This window comes from Ailuropoda melanoleuca, chromosome 16 (assembly GCF_002007445.2).
Source record: "Ailuropoda melanoleuca isolate Jingjing chromosome 16, ASM200744v2, whole genome shotgun sequence".
Lineage (NCBI taxonomy): Eukaryota > Metazoa > Chordata > Mammalia > Carnivora > Ursidae > Ailuropoda > Ailuropoda melanoleuca.
This window is the reverse complement of record NC_048233.1, coordinates 83415376-83435457: the sequence shown is the minus strand read 5'-3', so window position 1 is coordinate 83435457 and position 20082 is coordinate 83415376. Positions and strand designations below refer to the sequence as shown.

Below are 20082 nucleotides of genomic sequence, written 5' to 3'. Positions count from 1 at the left end.
AACAGCCCCCAGCGAGCAGCGAACGCCCATTATTAATGTTATTACCAACATCTTTCATTTTTCTGACAATGAGGATGGGGGAGCCACCTGGTCGCCCGAGGAAGCTAACTGGAGAAGGGGTCATGGGAAGCTGGGGTTGGCCCGCCATCAGGTCAAGCAGGGATAGATGTTGTTTGAAGGACAGGCATCGACAGTGCACGGCAGAGTCAGGCTGCAGTAAATCTGGGTCAAAATGTGATTCATCTTTTCACACATGGCTGATGTTTGGCCGTTTTAATGAGGAACTTGTACTTTTGGAGAAAGAGCACCTAATTGAATGTGAGGGGACTGGACCTTGGGGCTCACTCCCTGTCCATGCTGTTTGAACAAAATGCAGGAGGGTTTGGGGGGGGGCGCGGGCAGTGAAGGTGGGGCTTCCTGGCTCCTGGTTACTTCCTGTCGGCACTGGAGTCTCTGTCTGCTACAGGGCCTGTGACTCTCCCTACGTGTCTACACTCCATGGCTCTGTATCCTAGAAACCGAAGGCCAGCTTCCAGCCTTTATATGCACACACTCACACACGCAAGCACACACATGCACACATACATTCGCACGCGTGCACACACGCACACACCCGCAGGCACGCCCACATACACGCCCTGCTGGCATGTGGTTTGTCCCGCAGCCATGAGAACATCCAGGTCTGGATGGAACTGGACAGTCTTGCCTCCGCCCTCCCCTCTCTCTCCTCGGCTTCCTCCTGCCCCAGAGGTATGCTCCTTCTATCACAGGACCATTCTGTCCTCTCTTTTGTGGGGTAGTTCCCTCTGCAAAACCAGGTGTCCTCAGGGTCTCACCTTCCCCCTTGCGACTCCACATGGGGGTGGGGGGATCCTCCTGGAGACAGTTGTATCCAGGGGAGGGGTCGGTTCTCAGTTCCTGTGGGGGCCCCTCCCCTACTAGCTGCCAGGCCCAGTCCCCAGCACAGGTCATCAGGCACTCTGGGGTGGGGCTGACATCGCCTCCACTTGCCTGAGCTGGGGGGGTAACCGCACTCCACTGGGTCTTAACGTGAAGCAAGTTAACCCACTCCTTGCCCGCTGAGTTAAGGCCCTCTATCTGTAACAGAACCAATTCATTTTCTTTGCGATTCGCGCACCACTGGCCTTGGGGAATAAGGGACCAGAAGGTTCCCAGGCCAAAGAGGCCAGAAAGTCTGCTCGAAGCTGCCTTGGCTCTCGGGTTGGTCCAGCAATCTTTTGGCGAAATGTTTTTTCTTTTTCAGGTCACACCCAAGACTTCACTGCCCTCCCGTTGTGCAAGACTTGCCCCCCTTTGCAGGGAGAACAGAGTAGCCTTGCTCAACCACCCGGGGCACTGAGGCACTAGACCGTCTTGTGCCTCCTCCGAGCACCGAGATAACTCTGGAGGTGGCATCACCGAGTCCGCACGTAAGTGTAAGCAAGGAAAGTACAGACCCCTGCGCTCCCCACAGACCCCTTTAAAAATCTGCGGGCCAGGCAGAAACCTCGTGTTGGCCTTTGGACAAGAATCCACCTTCCCCTCAGGTGACGGCCTCCTAAATAAAGCGCGTCCTCTTTTCCAGTCAAGACCTGTCTCTTCAGTATTGGTCTTTCCAGCCACTAAGGACGGCAGACGGGCAGCCAGACTTGGGTTTTGGTAACAGGAGGAGAGGTGCACTGGTGGCGAGGGGCCCTGGGGCTGTACACAGCCTTTGTCCCTTGCTTCTGCTTCTCTCTTGGCTTCAATCTCCCCCCGCCTTTTTTTTTTTTTTTAAAGATTTTATTTGTTTATTTGAGAGAGAGAGCGTGCATGGGGCAGGGGAGCAGAGGGGCAGAGGGACAAGCAGACTCCATGCTGAGTGCAGAGTCCGACATGGGGCCCGATCCCGGAGACCCTGAGATCATGACCTGAGCCGAAATCAAGAGTCAGACGCTTAACTCACTGAGCCCCCCAGGTGCCCCCGTCTTGGCTTCAGTCCTGCTACGATCTGTTTCCTCTACACAGGGGACAGCATGGCAGCCAATGCCCCAAAATGTCAATCCTTGCTGCTCCAGTCCCAGAAAAGGGCAGATTTTCTTTCTTCCTGTGGTTGGAAACACCGAGGGAGGGGGCTCTGGTGGGCCAGTGAGGGCACGTGCTGCCTCGTGGACCCAAAGAACATGGTGCCTCCCAGGGATGCTGCGGGGAGGGGGAGGGGCAGGAAGCCTGATCTGAAGTTGGTGCCTGGAGGTGGGGTGGAAAAGGGGATATTTGTGGATGGGTGGGGGGCCCTGGAGACTCCCGGCCACACAGTGAGCTTGGGGAGGTGGGGCCCTAGGCTTTCAGCAGGTGGAGGCAAAGGGAATGGACACTGAACAATGGAATGTTCTCTTTGGCCTCTTCATACTCTCTTCTCTCCCCTTCATTCTTTCATTCATTCACTCATTCATTTGTTCAACCAACCAACACTTATTTAAAACATACCTTGAAGGGCGCCTGGGTGGTGCAGTCGTTAAGCGTCTGCCTTTGGCTCAGGGCGTGATCCCGGTGTTATGGGATCGACCCACATCGGGCTCCTCCGCTGGGAGCCTGCTTCTTCCTCTCCCACTCTCCCTGCTTGTGTTCCCTCTCTCGCTGGCTGTCTCTATCTCTGTCAAATAAATAAATAAAATCTTTTTAAAAAATTAAAAAAAATAAAACATACCTTGAGTCAGGCCCTGGAGCAGAGTTCTGGGGACAGATCCATTCCCGCCTTTGAGGAGGGNTCTCTCGCTGGCTGTCTCTATCTCTGTCAAATAAATAAATAAAATCTTTTAAAAAAATTAAAAAAAATAAAACATACCTTGAGTCAGGCCCTGGAGCAGAGTTCTGGGGACAGATCCGTTCCCGCCTTTGAAGTGGAGGGAGGGGGGAGGGGGAGGGCCAAGGTCCGCGGGCCCACCAACCACTAACTCTGTGAAAACAGATTCTGTAAGGGTAATAATGAAAGTAACAAAGAGGACTCCGGAGTAACAGGGAGGGGTGGGAAGGGCCCCTCAGCCAGCAGTGGGGATGGCCTTGCAGAGGAGAGATGAGCCCTCACCCCTAGGCTGGGGAGGGGCTGAGTGTCGAGGGCAGAGCAGAACAGCCGGGGAACAGCATGTGTGAGGTCCCTGCGGTGGGCAAGGACCTGCCACGCTGACCGTGAGCCAAGTGAGTGAGGGGGAAGCTGGCAGGGAACGAGGCCAGGTCACACAGGGTCCTGAGGGTCTGGTGAGAACCCTTGGGGGGGCAGCCACTGGAGGGTTTCCTGTGGGGCAGTGACGGGAGCCCTGGAGAGCACGTGGTGGTTGGCTGCTGAGTGTGGAGGGCCGGGGGCAGCAGTGGGAGCTCCTGCAGTGTCCAGGGAGAGGGGACAGTGGCTTGGGTGGTGGCCATGGTGAGAACAGACATAGATGGATGGCAGGTATGTTTCGGAGAGGGAGACAGTGAGACTTGGTGACATGGGGTGCGAGAGGGAGGGTTCAAGGACAACTCCTAGATCTCTGGCTTCCACATCGCCTGGACATAGGGCCATCTCGGGTCTGGGGGAAGGTCAAGACTTCACTGTGGGCCGTGTTGAGGTCCTGACATCAGGAAGACAGCACAGGGGACTGCTGGGTCACAGCTGGCTGTGAAAAGGGGTCTGCTACTACACAGATGACCCCAGTCTTGGGAAGTCTGGCCGGAGGGGCCTGGGAAAGTGAGTAGTGGGAGCCCAGTGACCCCTCTGACCAGATGTCCTCATGTGGCTCCTGGCGCAGCTGAAACATGAGAGAGGCTTGGCTCCTCCAGACACGTGTGGTGTGGCCCCGACGCTGTGTTTTAAACAAGTGAGCCATCATTGAATATTCTGGAGATTTTACGTGGAAACTGTGGCCTCTGACTTAAAAACACTTGGGAGGCTTGGCAGCCCTGGGCTTAAGGCTTAGAGCAACGCTGTCTGGGCCGGAGTGGCCTCGGGTCCCCTGAGGCTGAGCCCTGCGCGTCCCCCCCCCCCGCCCCCGGCTGGGCTCTTCCCAGAAGTTTGAGTTCCCGAGCATCACTGTCCCTTTGGGGAAAAGGCATCACCCACCTGGGAAAGTCCCCAGCAGGTGGCCATCCAGAAAACTTGAGGCTTCCTATCTTTCAAGTGCCACTCCTGAGTTTTCCACTAATCCAAGGGACTCCATCCACATCACGCCCTCCCTCCGACCACTCCCACCGGCACCCTGGTTGAAGCGGAGCATTTGTTGCCCTGACACGACAGCTGCCTGAGGGGGTTCCCCGCCCCCAGCCCCGCAGCCCTGTCAGAGTTCTCCATCCCCTGCCTCCCCCCCGCCGCCCCCCCGGCCCCTCTGGGCCAAGGCCGCCTTTCAGAATCCTGGTCAGATCATGTCAGCCCTCACTCAAGACCTTACAGGCCCCTTTTCACCCAGTCAACACTTCCCACCACTGCCACCGGCCCTGCCACTGTGGGACCACAGCGCTAGCCTGTCCCCCACACTCACAGCCCAGTGCGCGGGGCACCGGGCCTGAGCTGGGAGCTGGGTTCCCATAGGTGCTCCGCTCCAGGCTCGCTTTCAAGCTTCATCAGCGTGTAAGGGAGCAAAGTGCCCCAGCCGTCCACGGTGAGGATGGGTCACGTCCTAGCGAGCTACAAGGAGGGAGCCGTGGAAGACTGTAGAACTGCACACTGGTGTTGCTGTAGCGTGAGCGTGTCTCTGAGGGCTGCGTCAGGGGCTGGTGGACGGGAAACCAGGCGTGCAGGAAGCAGTGACATCGGTGGGGCCACACGGGGGCTTCCGAGGATGGGGGGGAGGGGCAGAGGGAAAAGCAGACTTCCCACGGAGCAGGGCCTCCAACCCAGGACCCAGGGATCCTGACCTGAGCCGAAGGCTTAGCTGACAGAGCCCCCCAGGGGCCTCTAATTACAGTTTTCATATTTAAGTGTATAATTTAACGGGTTTTTGGCGTACGTACACACCAATGAAACCATCTCAATAGTCAAGATAGTGAACATATCCATCACCCCAAAGAATCCCCGTCACAACTTGGAAATCCCTCCTGCCCTCCCTTCCTCTTGTCCTGAGCAACCACAGATCTGCTTTCCGTGCTACAGATCAGTTTGCATTTCTAGCATTTTCTATGCGTATGTTTTATATGAATTGTCATCCATTGCATAGATACACCAAAATCTGCTTATCTGCTCATCTGGTGATTGACATGTGGGCAGTTTCCAGCTTTTGGAAGCTGCAGATAAAGCTGCTGGGAACATTCATGTGCAAGTCGTTCTGGGCACAGCCTTCTGTTCTTCTGGCAAATCTTTAGAAGTGGAGCAGCTGGGTGGTAGGACTGGCATGTGTGTCACTTTTCAAGACACTGCCACGCTGTTTTCCAAAGTGGTTGTACCGTTTTACATTCCCACAGTTGCCGCGCAATCTCGCCAACGCCTGGTCTCTTAAACTTTTGCTCTTCTAGAGGGTATGTGGTAGCATTAAAAAAAATTTTTTTTATTTACTTCTTTGACAGAACACAAGCAGGAGGAGCTGCAGGCAGAGAGAGAGGGAGAAGCTCAATCTGAGAACCCTGAGATCATGACATGAGCCAAAGGCAGATGCTTAACCGGCTGAGCCACCCAGGCAGCCCTACGTGGTGGCATTTTGTTGTGGTTCTCATCTAATTATGTGGACCATCTTTTCATGCACTGACTTGCCATTCACAGAGTCTGTCTACTGAAGCATCTGTTCCAACATTGTGCCTGTTTTAAAAATTGGATTATCTTTGGGGCACCTGGGGGGCTCAGTCGTTAAGCGTCTGCCTTCAGCTCAGGGCGTGATCCCGGCGTTATGGGATCGAACCCCGCATCAGGCTCCTCCGCTATGAGCCTGCTTCTTCCTCTCCCACTCCCCCTGCTTGTGTTCCCTCTCTCGCTGGCTGTCTCTCTCTCTGTCAAATAAATAAATAAAATCTAAAAAAAAAATTGGATTATCTTTCTTATTGTTAAGTGGTAAGTGTTCCTTATATTTTTTTAGATAGAAGTCTTTTGTCAGATACAGATTTTTCAAATATTTCCTCCAAGTGTGTGGCTTGCCTTTTTGTTTTTGCAACAGTGTCTTTTGGAAAACAAATGTTTTTAGGTTTCATAAAGTCTGATATGTTGTTTTTTCCTTTGTAATAAGCTCATATTCTTGCGTCCTATTTAAGAAATTTTTGCCATGCCCAGGTTGTTTTCCTCTAAAGGTTTTATAATTTAGGTCTTATTGGTCTACGATACATTTAGAGTTAATTTTTGTATATGGTGTGAGTTAAGGTTGAGCTTTTTTTTCCCCCTTTCACCTTTCTTCTGTCTTTCCTTACTTCCTCCCTCTCTTCCTTCCTTCCTTCTTTTCTTTCTTTCTTTCTTTTCTTTCTTGATTTTATTTATTTATTTGACAGAGATAGAGACAGCCAGCGAGAGAGGAACACAAGCAGGGGGAGTTGGAGAGGAAGAAGCAGGCTCATAGCAGAAGAGCCTGATATGGGGCTCGATCCCAGAACGCCGGGATCACGCCCTGAGCCGAAGGCAGACGCCCCAACCACTGTGCCACCCAGGCGCCCCTCTTTCTTTCTTTTCTTTTCTTTTCTTTCTTTTCTTTTTTCTTTCTTTCTTTCTTTCTTTCTTTCTTTCTTTCTTTCTTTCTTTCTTCTTTTCTTTCTTTTCTCTTTTTTCCTTCTTTTATATGACTAATTATTCCAGCATCATTTGCTGAAAAGATTGTCCTTTCTCTATTTAATTGATTTGGCACCTTGGTTGAAAATCAAGCAACCATATAGGCATTACTCTATTTCTGAACTCTTGATTCTATCATATCAAATAAAAGTTACCCAACTTTGCTTTTCTTTTTCAAAATCAATTTGACTCATCTAGGTCCCTTGCATGTTCATATAAACCTTAGGATGAGCTTGTCAATTTATACTGAAAAAAAAAATCTGCTGGCATTTGACTGGAATTGCATTGAATCTATAGATTAATTTATGGAGAATTGACAACTTGATGATATTGACTCTTCTGATCCATGAATATGGTATATTTCTCTATTTATTTAGGTCTTCTTTAATTCCCCTCCACAAAGTTTTGTACTTTTCTGTTTATAGATCTTATCTTTCTTCAGTTGGGTTTATCCCTAGTATCACATTTTTCCATGCTGTTGTTAAATGGCATTTTGTTAAACATTTCGTTTCTGATTGCTACAAGTATGTAGAAATACAAGAGATTTTTGTATCTTGACTTTGTCTCCTGTAACCTTGCTAAACTCATTTATTTGTTCTAGTAACATTTTTGTAGATTTCTTAGGATTTTCTACAATTTTGTCAACTGCAAATTAAACATAGTTTTATGTCTTCCTTTCTTGTCTAGATGTCTTTTATTTATTTTTTCTTTCCTTATTGCACTAACTAGAACCAATATTGAACAGAAGTGGTAAGAGTGGACATCCTAGCTTCAGTCCTGATCTTGACAGGAAAGCATTCAGTCTTTTGCCATTAAGTATGATGTTACCTGTAGGCTTTTCATAGACATCCTTTGTCAGGTTGAGGAAATTCACCAATTTTCCTAATTTGCTGAATGTTGTTTATCAGGAATGGATATTGAATATTGTCAAATGCACTTTCTGTATTTATTGAGATGATCATATGGTTTTTCCTCTATAGTTTGCTAATAATTTAGTTTGTTAACCTTGATTTTTGAATGTTAAACCAACTTTGCATTCCTGGGATAAAGTCCACTCGGTCATGATGCATTGCCCTTCTTAGCATAATGTTGCATTTAATTTTCTAAGTGTTTGTTAAGAATTTTTGTGTCTGGGGCACCTGGGTAGCGCAGTCATTAAGCGTCTGCCTTTGGCTCAGGGTGTGATCCTGGCATTCCGGGATCGAGTCCCACATCGGGCTCCTCCGCTGGGAGCCTGCTTCTTTCTCTCCCACTCCACCTGTTGTGTTCCCTCTCTCGCTGGCTGTCTGTCACATAAATAAATTAAATCTTTAAAAAGAAAGAATTTTTGTGTCTGTGTTTGTAAAAGATATTGATTTATCTCTTTCTTGTTATATCTTTTTCTGACTTTAGAATCAGGGTGATGCTGGCCTCAAAAAATGAGCCAGAAAGTCTTCTCTCTTTTTCAATCTTCTGGAATATTTTGGGCATAATTGTTACTATTTTTTTTTTTTTTTTTGCTTACTTGTTTGGCAGGGTTCACCAGTGAAGCCATGTGGGTCTGGAATTTCCTCTGTGGGAAGGTTTCAAACCACAACCTCAATTTCTTTCACAGATATAGGGCTATTATATTATTTCTTCTTAAGCAAGATTTGCTAGTTCATATCCTTCAGGAAATTTGTTAATTTCATCTAAGTTGTCAAAGTTGTTGGTAAAATGTTGCTCATATTTCCTTATCATTTTAATGTCTGTAGGATTGGTAGTGATGCTTCTTCTTTTACTCCTGGTATTGGCAATGTGTGTCTTTTCATTTTTTTTTCCTGATCAGTATACATCTAGAGATTTGTAAATTTTATTGATTTCTCAAAGAACCAGCCTCAGGTTTCATTGATTTTCTTGATTATTTTCTATTTTTCTGATTTCTGTTTATTATTTCCTTTCTTTTACTTACTTTAGTTTAAATTGCCTCTTTTTTTTCTGATTTCTAAAAGTGAAAACTGAGATATTGGATTTGAGACTTTCTTCCTTTCTAATGTAATCACTTAATGATATAAATTTTCCTTGAATCACTTCACTAGCTTCATCCCACAAATTTTGATATGTCATTTTTTAAAATTTTCATTATTCAAAATATTTTCTAATTTCCTTTGTGATGGCTTCTTTGGCCCAGGGGTTATTTAGAAGTGTGTTGTTTAGTGTGAAGGAGTTTTCTAGAGATCTCTTTGCTACTGATTTCTAATATCTCTCTGTGAGGATTCAAGAACATACTTTATATGATTTGAATTTATAAACATTTATTACATGTGAAGCAAGGCTAGAGACCCATGGAAGCTTGTTGGTGGGGGAAGCATGGTCTTTACCATGAGCTTCCAGAGAGTTTTAAGCAGATAGGGGATTTGATTTGAATTGTGTTTGATAGGCCTGTTGTGCATCGGATTTGACAGAGGGAAATGGGGATACCTGGGATGGGGAAACCTGCAGCTTGAGGCTTCCGAGTCATCCAAGGAGAGTAGGCCGTTGTCTAAAGGGTCTGGGTCTCCAGGGAAGGGTGTGGAAGTAACTCTGTGACAGGGCTGCTGATGTCAGGCCTGGAGGGCTAGAGGTGAGGGCGAGGAGTCTGGTGTGCTGGAAAGAGCCAGCGGCCTGGCCAGGGCTCAGCCATGTGACTCCAGGCATGTCATTCCACCTCTCTGAGCTTTGGTTTTCTTACCTCTGAAGTAGGTGGTCAGCCTCAATGAGCCCACAGTTTTAGCAGCATGGGCTGCTGCCAGCACAGGGAGGGTCTTTGTGTGAATCAGGCAAAGGTGACCCCTTGAGACAGACAAACAACCAAAGGGTGCCCCTGTGATGGAAGGCCTCAAATTAAGGCCCAATATGATATGTTGCCTTGACACATAGGGAAAGCAGGAGGGTCTCGAATGGCTAAACTGCAAGTCCTGCCCCACCTGCTCTTGTGGGTCAGGTCCCGTAGCAAACAACACTTCTTGTCAAGCAACCAGGGGCCATTCCTGTTATTCCTGAGCAGGGGGCTTCAGTTCCCCGTCAATGGGTGGCATTCCTCTGACACACCAATCACATCCTCCCTCAGGAACTGGGGGTCACTCTGCCCTCTTGGAGCTACAAAGCCCGCTCCCACAGCCTTCGGTGGTTCCCGTGGTTCCCGCGTGCAGCCCCACGTGTCCTGCAGGGTGCGTGGTGCACCCTGGGCTGTGAGTATCTGTAAGTAATGGACTGCTGCATAACCACGGGCGGGAAGCTCTCCCTCCCCAATGGGTAAGTAGGAGGCGATGAGCACAAATCCCCTCTGTGCCCGCGCAGCCTGGGCTGGATTTCATCCCCCCCATTTCAGGCCTCCTCCGCCGGAGCCTTGGGCAGAGCGCAAGCTGAACACCATAGCTGGCAGCTCCGTCAGCAGCTTCTGTTTGCTGGACTCTGGTCTGTGCTAGGATCTGTTAACCCTGCCGTCCCCTCCCCCTTCCTCGGGAGGTAGGTTCCGCCATTATTTCCATTTTACAGATGAGAACTCTGCAAATGGTGGGGGAGGGGTTGGGACTCAGGTCTATCCAGATCCTTCGCTTTTTGTCCTAGGATCCACTCTGGTAGCTCGGAGGTGAGAAACCCACAGCTTCCGGTTCAGTGAAGTGAGTCAGGAGTTTTGAGTGAAGGTGTGAAGATGGGAGCCCGGCGGGGAGGGCACGGAACCCATCTTGTCAACGGGCCAGGCTCTGCAGGGCTGAGGTGGGGGGAACAGAAGTGAGTGGGAAAGCAACCTTCAGCCTCAATGCTGCCCCTCAGCCCAGCCACCCGGCGCCGGCCACACCAGACCCTCAGGGTTCTCCAGATTGCCTCCTCCCTCCACTGGAGAGGAAGCAATTCCCTTCGTGGGGATCTCCAGCCAGAGGGGCTCCACGCAGGCGGAACTGCTAGAACCAGGTACTCTCTGTAATGACCACCTCTCGCCGCTTGCCCTTGGCTGCCGCTGATTTCCTAGAATAATCAAAAGACAGGGCGATGGTTTGTGGTGAGACGGCTGAAGGGCTCAGAGGGCAGAACTGGGGGTCAAGTCTTAGGAGCATGTAAACTCCACGAAAGTAGGGTTTGATTTTCTGCTGTGTCCCCAAAGGATAAGACAGTGCCTGAAACATAGTAGATGCTCAAAAAAGTGAAAGAGTAAGTTAACTCCCAGCTTCCCTGCTTCTTAGCTGAGTGTCCTTAGGCAAGTTACATGACCTCTCTGTGTCTTCATTTCCTTGGCAGTGAAATTGAACATAATAGCCTCTGTGGGGTTGTTGTTTGGATTAAATAAGATGTTCTATTGAGGCAGGAAGGGCCCTCTGAGCACCAGCTGTCAGTATTACTATCCTTTTAAAGATTTTATTTATTTATTTTTATTTGAGAGAGAGAGTGAGGGGGAGCAGAGGGAGAGGAATAAGCAGACTGCCCGCTGGACGTGGAGCCCGATGCGGGGCTCGATCCCAGGACCCTGAGATCATAACTGGAGCCGAAGTCAAGAGCGGGACGTTTGACCGACTGAGCCACCCAGGTGCCCGCGTCCATCAGCGTGACCTTGGTCCTTGCTCAGCCTGTTGCTGCCCCAGGACCACTCTTACCCAGGACACAGCAGCCACACTCCTGGGGCCCGTGCTGTGGGCCAGGCACTGTTCTCAGTGCTTTCATATAACAACTTCAACTCGAAAACAGTTCTTGGAGCGCGAAACGGTTTTGTTTTGTTTTGTTTTAACGCTCATTTTACAAATAAGGAAGCAGAAGCATCGTGGTGATTCTCGGGCCGTAAAATAAACTTGAGAGGGGCGCCTGGGTGGCGCGGTCGTTAGGCATCTGCCTTCGGCTCAGGGCGTGATCCCGGAGTCCTGGGATCGAGCCCCACATCAGGCTCTTCCTCTATGAGCCTGCTTCTCCCTCTCCCACTCCCCCTGCCTGTGTTCCCTCTCTCGCTGGCTGTCTCTCTCTCTGTCAAATAAATAAATAAAATCTCTTAAAAAAATAAATAAATACATAAAAACTAAAAAAATTTAAAAAAATAATAAACTTGAGGAATGTTCCCTCATTTCTGTTCTCTCAAAGGATGGCGTGAGGGGAGCATGTTGTGTTCCAGAACTGAGCCGTTGATCTGTCTGGACCTGGGATCCCTTGGGGAAGGTGGAACTAGGGCGGTCAGGGCTGGCTCCATCCTCTTGGGTGAGTTTGGTCAGAGAGGTCAGTGCGTGTCCGGGGAGTAGGGCTTCAGTCCCAGGCAGTCTGGCTGCAGAACCAGGCTCACAGCCTTTGCATTTCCCTGCCTAGGGGATGATCGCTTTCTACCTGTGAGACCTCGAATCATCCCTTCATCTCTCTGAGCCTCTGGTAAACAGCGAAGGAAATAGGCTCTTCTTGGCAGTGCTGTTGCAATGATTACGTGGTTTCCGACGCAAGCCCTGATGCCTGCTGGGTCACTGTCCCGAGGCACTGTGAATGCGGTCAGCTCTCGGCACCCCAAGCTGCTGGTGTCATCTCGATGACAAGCCCAGCAAGCTCCGGCCTCTTCATCTGGCACATCTCCCTCACCCTCGGGCTCTCCTGTCCCGGGGCTGTGGGGAGGCTGCCCCCACGTCTGCAGCCCTGCCCAGCTTCCTCCCAGAAGCCCAGCCCTACTCCCAGGGTGGCCAGGGATCACTCACTGGTTCTCCAGGTCCTGGATGGTGTCAGGAAGGGGGAGTCCCTGGGTCTCCGGGAGGAAGAGCAGGAGAATGAGGCTGGAAGCCATGGGGATAACACCGTAGGAGATGGGGGCCAGCAGGGGTGCGGCCTGGCGAGTCATCCTGATTAGGGGGCCTGTCACAGCCCCCAGACGACCTGCCGACTGCAGGAAACCATCTGCTGTCATCCTGTGGGTGGAGGCGAGGGCCCAGACCCTTGTCACTGCTGCCGCTTTCAAGAAGGGGACTTTCCTGGGTGGGTGGGGGAGGCATTTGGCTGGGCCGGGATGTGCCAGGGGAGGGAGAGCTGGGTTGAAGGAGCGGCACTCCTCGAAGTCTCTCCTAACGCTACCTCCTCCATGGAGCCCACCGAGATTTTCCCACCCAGAGGGGGCCTCTGCTTCCTGAGAACACCCAATCCAGGGTCCTTCATGGACTCTCTAGGACCCACCCCATTCTCCCTGGTCTGCTGCATGTTCCTGGATGCCCAGCCCCTCTCTGCCCTCCCCGCTGGCTTTCCCAGGGATGTCCCTTTCTCGCGCGCCCTGGGTCTGGCCGCCCCTCCCGGGTGCAGCGTGCCGCCCAGCCTACCGCAGTGCAGTCGGGTAGAGTTCAGGCTTGTAGACAGAGATAGAGGTTAGGCTTATGCCAAAGCATCCCTTTCCCAGCACAGCGAAGACCAGACGCAGGGTTGGCAAATCTGGACAGAGGAAGAGGGTGACATGGGGTCTGCCCAAGGGGTCCCCAGGCAGCCCAGAGCGCAGGGCTTCCTTGACGGCCCCTGGGTGCCCCACGGTGCTGACTCAGTGCCAGGCTGCCCAGGGCTGATGGGGATACGGGTGCAGCATGACATCACAGTCGGTGGCCTGCGGGGGCAGGAGGGCAGGGCCAGAGCCCAGCCAGGTCTGGGACGGGCTAGCTGGGCAGCTGAGGGTGGCTCTCAGGGCCTGCTCCCTATGGTGTCAGCGCGCCAAGGCTCTTTGGGGCCGGGCTGTGCTTCCTCCCGTGAAGGAGGGGATCATGACACGTCCTTCTCATGGCCCTCCATGGCTAGGAAGCCCCGCCCCAGCTTTCCCTCCCACAGGTTGTAATGAGTCTCAGAAACTGTCACCCTGGTCTTTGCAAGTTTTCTCCAAGCTGCTTGTTTGCGAGGTCGGCCCTCTGCCTCCCTCCTGGCTTTGCTCTCAGCCCAGATCTCCACCAGCCTCCCCGCCTTGAGCCATAAATGGAGACTCGATAGGGTTTGGGGGGTATTAAAGCCTCATTCAGAAAGACGAGGGCCCTCACCAGCAATCTGCACACAAATGCCTCTTGCTTCTTTAACAAGGGAGAAGAAAACCACCCCAGCGCCCTAGGCTTCACGTTCCTGCCTTACTTCAAGCAAACTAAAGCCTCTAGCAGCTTCCCCAGCCCCTCCTCCCACCTTAGGACCAGCCTTGGGCTTAAAGTCTGGTCCCAGCCCTGGCCCTGTCCCTGGCTCGCTGAGTGACCTGTGGCACCCAGCTTCACCTCTCTGAAACTCAGTCACCTCAGGGGAAGGGGGGGCAGTGGGGGGATTGGATGCCTGAGCTGAAGTGGCAAGTGTAGGCTTGGACACAGCCTGCACACAGGGCTGCAGGGGTGCTGGGGTAGGGGGCAGGGGAGGCGAAGGACCCCAGGAGGCACAGCGGTGGGGGGCGGCAGGGAAGCCAGTGCCCCAGGCTGTCAGCCGCTCAGCCCACTCAGGCCACCCCTCCATGCTGCCTTGGCCTCACCTTGTGGGACCAGTACGTTGGCCAGGATGGAGAGGCCAGCCATGGTCTGGAAGCTGGCCAGGGTCATGCGGTGGCCCAAGAAGCTGAACAAGAAAGTGGTGGTGGCCCGGCCCAGTAAGTCCACAGCTCCGAAGAGGACCTGGAGGAGGAAGATGTCGCTCCCCAGGTTCTGCAAGTCCATGACCAGCCCATAGTAGGAGACCATTTGGGAGAAGCTGCAGGGCAAAGCCAGAGATGGGATCCCTGCCCCACAGAGGAGAGGGCACACGCCTGGGCTGTCCCCAGATGGCACAGGCTGTCCTGAACACGTCACTACCGGACCCTGAAGAGCCTGTCTGTCGGATGCCGACATGTCTCTCTAGAATGGGGCTGGCCCAGGAGAGAAAGGGCAGGTTTCATTCATTCGGCTTTAGCAGTCACTTCTCAGGCTTCCCGGCCACCAGCCAGCCACCAGCCAGCGGGGACACTTAACTCTCTGGGCTGTGTGCGTCAAGCTGTGCCTCAGGTATGGCCCTAGCCCTCTCTGGCTTTGCTTCCAATTGTGGCCTAGAACCATGACCTGGCCCCAGCTGTACTAGCCCTGAACCTGGGCCAGTCTCTGCCCCTTCCCGGATGCCCGTTTCTTTATCTTGAAAGATAGGATTTCGAGTAGTAGGAGGTGGCCTGTGTTCTTTCAGGAGGGAAATTCTTATTTTCCCAGCCTCTGGGAGTGCCGCCTCTCAGCCGGGGAGAGCATCCTATGACACAGGGCAGAGGGACGGCTCAGAAGGGCCACCCCAGCTCCTTGAGCCCTCCGTGGGCTTGCGGGGGGCCTTGCTGTGACTGCCACTGGGACCGCTCCCTTGCTCTCCCCTCCGCTCCCCTCCCCTAGCCTCCCCATCTGGGGGCCACGGGAAGGGATCCCAAGAGCCCTGGCCAATGAACTTCCTGTTTACTGACCTCCGCCCCAAGTCTGCTGGCCGGAGGGTGAGGGGGGCAGAGGGGTAGGGAGTGGACACGGGACAGACCACCCGGGCTTCTGCGTAGCCGAAGCTGAACTGACAGTGGCTGGATTTCTGCAATTTGGAGATCAAGTTTGGACCCAGCAGTGGCCACGATGTGGAATTATTCCCTACCGCTTTTCAAATCCGTCCCCATCCCTGCTTCACCGACACTCCCTTGGGCCGCAGCTGTCACCCGCTGCAGACTAAAGCTGCAGTCCCCAGTGTTTCCCCGAAGTCTGGGGAAGCCCCGTGGGGGGGGGGGCGCTCAGCTCTGGCTCCAAGCAGCTGACGCTGGAAGCCAAGACCCCCCACAAAGTAAGGCGCTTCCCAGCCTGTGATTTGAATAACAAAGGAGGCCGAGCAGCCCCTGGGGGCACTGAGGCAGCGGTGAAGGTTTTGAAGGAAAGTTCCCGGACATTCCTGGCACCAGGCACTCCTTCTCATTTGCCAGGAAAAAAAAGAGAAAAAAGTATTTGATCCATTCTCTAAGACGTAGCAAATATTTGCCATTGGAACCCATATGTGGTTAAATATAGCATAAAATAAATGTTTTCCTAATCTTCAGTTTTATTTCAAGATCAAGTCTCCATCAAACCTCACCCTCACTTCTCAGTGCGCCCCTGCAAGTCACTGGAACTGAATCTGTTTTATTAAGGGGACTTCTGCTGCCCCCAGGTGCCCGTGGGCGCCAAGGCGGGGCCTGCCGGCGAGTCCTTGCTCAAGGTGGGGCCTGGTGGGCAAGGAGGCAGCTCAGACAAGCTTCAAAGGCCCGTTCTGTCGTCTTGGGCAAGTTACCTGCCCCGCCGGGTGTGTAAATGAACTTGGGGTAAGTGGGGCAGTGGCCCTCTCCAGCCCTTGCTGGTCCCCCAGCTCTAGGGACATAGGCTCCACCTCCAGCCAGGGCTTCAGTGCCCCCTGTCCCTGCCCTCCAGCTGGCTACCTGCCAGACCCCCCACAGCCCCTCCCCGGTGTCGCTGGGACTCCTGCCTCCTGGGGGAGCTGCCTGTCCGGGCCAGAAATGGGCTTCCTGAGGCCCTGCAGGAGCTGTTCCCCACCCCCAACCCGGACACAGGAGAGGGGGCGTTTAGGCAACAAACTTGAGCAGTGGACGGGCGGAGTAAGATAGAAGGGCCCACTGCGACCCCCAGGCTGACTGCGAACAGGCCCGTCAGCGGCCCACCTCAAAACAGCCAGAAGCCCTCGCTGCCCAATCAGCTGCTTACACCTGGGCACAGGTACCAAAAAAGGAATGTTCCACATGTTCCCCCCACCTGCTCCTCCTCCCCCTTAACTACAGCCCCCTCCCCCACCGCCTCCTGGCAGACAGTCTCCTCTGCTCTCCTGCCCGCTGCTCCCTCGCAGTGTACTCAATAAACTTCTAGGTCTTTTGTTCTGTCTTGGGTGAATTCTTACATCGCCCCAGGCCCTGGGCCCTGGCCGCAGGCCTCCACGGATCCCACCCCATCGGGCGGCCGCACCGACACCGCCTGCCCCCCGCCCCAGCCCCGGCTCTGGGAGGGACGAGCACGGCGGCGACGCACCTCACCAGGAACATGGAGCAGCTTCTCCAGCGGAGCTTGGGCACGAGAAACAGGTCCAGCAGCGACCGGCGGGCCTGCGCGGCGGCCACCTCCTCCTCCATGCTGGTCAGGAGCACCTGCGGGGAGAACAGGCACAGTAGGGGGGGCATCGGGTCCACCCCGCCCCCATGCTAGGGAATGGTGTCCAGGTGGGCAGAGTGATGGGAGGAGCTCTGCCTTGGCTTCTGGAAGCTGGAGAGCCTTGGGGTGGGGGCGGGGATGGAGACGGAAAGAAAGATCTGTCTCTGGCCCCCTGACAGAGCTCCCTTCTGCAGACCTGGCCCCCCTACTCTGAGCCGAGAACCAGTCTTGTGTCCCAGCCCTGGCTCTCTGAGCTGCGGGCTGTAGGCTGCTCTTGGCAGTTCCTACACAAAGCCTGACCCCTTCTTGTTCCTCATGGCTGGCGTCACGGTGCGCCTCCCACTCCAGCCACACTGGCTCCCTACTGCGCCCAAGTGCCCACCCAGACTCGTCCTGCCCCTCTGGGCCCCGCCTGCCCTGTGCTCGGCTCACCTCCTCCTGGAAGCCTTCCCTGGTCCTCCCACCCCCAGGCTGTGCTTTGCTTTTACTGCACATCCTCCCATACCTACTTCCTTGAAATAATCACCTTCAGAGAAGCACATCAAGGTTCCCCCAAACACACCAAGAAGCCCTGTGAGGTGAGTACATAATGCATGTGGATGGAGGCTGCTGATAAGCGAGCTGGGGGGTTGTCGCTGCTGTTATTGGAGTGGGTAGCGGTGAAGTTGGTGATAAGACATCAGTGGCTGTCCTCTCCCTGCCACGTCTCACATTCTGGGTCACAAACAGGGGCATCTCACCTCGACGGTCAGTGACTTTGTGGCTTGCTTGTGGCCGTTGATCCTGGCCACCTTTCTGAGCTCCTGAAGGGCTTGGTCTGGTTTGCCCACAATAATCAGCCATCGGGCAGACTCCGGCAGCCACCTGTTACAGAAGCAGAGGCTTGCCTGGGCCTCTGTGCTCTTCCCGCATCCTGGGCCCTCCTCGCCAGGTCAGGAAGGGGATGTGGGCAGCCGCTCCCCCAGCAGCAGTGGGAGAGAGATGGCAGCTGCCCTCCCCTCTGCGCTGCTGGTGCCAGGCTGGGAGACTGGCAGGCCCCACGGCTCCAGAGTAAAGCTGAGTCCCAGTGCCTGGCCGCCCTCTTTCCCCCATGCCACCCCATCTGGCTTCCCGGCGGCCAGGGGCTCACGCACGGCCAGTGCACGGGCTGCCTGGGCCTACGGGGATGCTGAGCCCATTTCTGTGACAGCTCACGTCATGCTGAGTTTAACACACACACACACACACACACACACACACACACACACACACACTAAACACATCCCCAGCCAGAACTGAGTGGTTTTGTAAAAGTAACCTCCTTCTTCAAGGCCTCAGAGCAGATGGCAGGGAGAGGCATCTCCTGGGTGAAAGGACTGGCGTTTTCCCAGCCTGGCGGGGCTTAGCCCTGTTTGCAGAGAAGCTAGAAGTCCGGAGTCCGGAAGCCCTCTGGCGTAGTGGTTCAAAGAGCCAGCTTGCCTAGGTTCAAGTGCCTCTGGCACTTAGTGGCTTTGTGGCCGGGGGCAAGTCACTAAACCTCTCTGGGCCTCAGTCCCTCATCTGAAAATGGTGGTCACCATACCATCTTCCTCGTCGGAAGAAGTGAATACACGTCCGGTATGACCAACAGCACCTGGGACGCACCCAACCAGGGGGACTAGGAGGGGCCTGGTAAGTGTGATTACGGGATGTCTTCCTCCTCACTTACTGATCCTGTTGCTGTCGATAAAACTCGCGTGGTCAGTGGCTTCTGATCTGTTTTATATGCTGACGTGTCCCCATGAACCAAAACAGGGGGCAGTAAATACTTGAGAAGGAATGAATGGGTCCTTGCTACTCTCTATACCCCGCAGTAGACTTACAGGGCTCAGGTCTACCCAACCCCGGTTCACAGACAAGAGAGAACTTACAGGATTATGAATTTGTGTCTGTTTCCTGGTCCCTCACCCAAGCACGTGTTTCCAGACCTCGGGGAGTGTTGCAGCACCCCGAAAAATCGTGATAATGGTATCTTTTCGTATCTTTACGCCAATCCTCACTGACTCAGGGGCCCGCGGGCGGGTGGGCAAGTGATGTGAAGGAATGGGGCTGGCAGGTGGGGGCAGCTGGTGCCAGGGAGGGGAAGGCCCGGGGGCCAGAAGGAGCCTCAGACCTCTGGCTAAAATGCGCCCCCCCGCCGGAACTCTGAACCCCCTGAGATGTCTCTCCTCGGCAGGGGCTCTGCACACATCATTGCCCTCCATGGCTCTCAGCGTCTCGGGATCCACGGCGAGCCAGGGCGGTGGGGGTGAGGGGCACCCTGGCCCTCCAAGTCTCCCTCCTAGTGAGTGACATCCTCCCCAAGGGCAAAGGCCCCACACTGTACCGACCAGGATATCAGGAAGATGGCAAAGAAGGGCATCGACACGGCCAGCTGGAGGGTTCGCCAGTCCCGGAGGGTGAAAGCCAAGGCCCCCAGGACCATCTGGCCCAGGCTGTAGGAGCACCCCAGCATTGTGATGGCGACGGCCCTCCTGCGGGTTGTGGTCCACTCCACCACTGAAAGGCGATGCAGGCAGGCAGGTAAGGGCCGACGGGGGCCTAGGGCTCCATCCCCCGCCCCCCACCATGGCAGGTCCAGCCGGAGGAAGGACTCACTGAGCGTCACGGGGGTCATGATGATGCCGGCCACTCCGAAAGCACTCAGGAACCGGAGGCCACAGTAGATGAGGAAATTGGAAGCAAAGGTGGTGCCGGTGTTGGCCAAGGCCACCTGCAGGCAGCACCAGCTCAGTGACGGCTTCCGCCCGAACCTGTGTTGGAGACAAGCACCGCTGGGGCCTGGAGAGGGGCCCTGGGGACCTGGGCCTGGAGGCAGGTGCTTCAAGGGAAAGGAGGGTTCGAGGGTGGGGCGCCTGCTGGGGCACCCGGTGCAGACTGCGCCTGCACCCCGGATCTCCTAGCAGCATGCTCCGCGTGTGCTTGTTACAAAAATGGCAGACGCCTTCATCTCAGGGCCAGCGTCACCTCAGGGTCAAGAAAGGGCTTTGGCTGGGGCGCCTGGGTGGCTCAGTTGGTCAAGCGTCTGCCTTCAGCTCGGGTCATGGATCGAGTCCCACTTCGAGCTTACTGCTCAGTGGGGAGCCTGCTTCTCCTCTCCCTCTCCCACTGCCTCTCTCCCTGGCTTGTGCTCTCTCTCTCTCTCATTCTCTCTCTCTCTCAAATAAATAAATAAAATCTTAAAAAAAAAAAAAAAGAATGGGTTTTGGTTGAATCACTGTATTGCACACCTGAAACTCATGTTACAATACATGTTAACTAACTGGAATTTATTTATTTTTTTTTTTTTTTTAAGATTTT

The 20082-nt window shown here is 53.7% G+C and overlaps 1 protein-coding gene across 1 annotated transcript in view; it reads right to left on the bottom strand.

Moving 5' to 3' along the window:
* Window positions 1-8978: 8978 nt before the first annotated feature.
* SLC22A11 (solute carrier family 22 member 11) overlaps window positions 8979-20082 on the bottom strand; it is a 19707-nt gene continuing 8603 nt past the window's right edge. Inside the window, exons 2-9 of the mRNA XM_034644834.1 lie at window positions 19381-19603; window positions 19113-19281; window positions 17505-17628; window positions 16645-16760; window positions 14121-14335; window positions 12958-13066; window positions 12349-12555; window positions 8979-10657 (exon numbers count right to left, since the gene is read on the bottom strand). Coding sequence (XP_034500725.1) covers window positions 10594-10657; window positions 12349-12555; window positions 12958-13066; window positions 14121-14335; window positions 16645-16760; window positions 17505-17628; window positions 19113-19281; window positions 19381-19603 — 1227 coding nt within the window. The 3' untranslated portion in view covers window positions 8979-10593. The remainder of the gene's footprint in view (window positions 10658-12348; window positions 12556-12957; window positions 13067-14120; window positions 14336-16644; window positions 16761-17504; window positions 17629-19112; window positions 19282-19380; window positions 19604-20082) is intronic.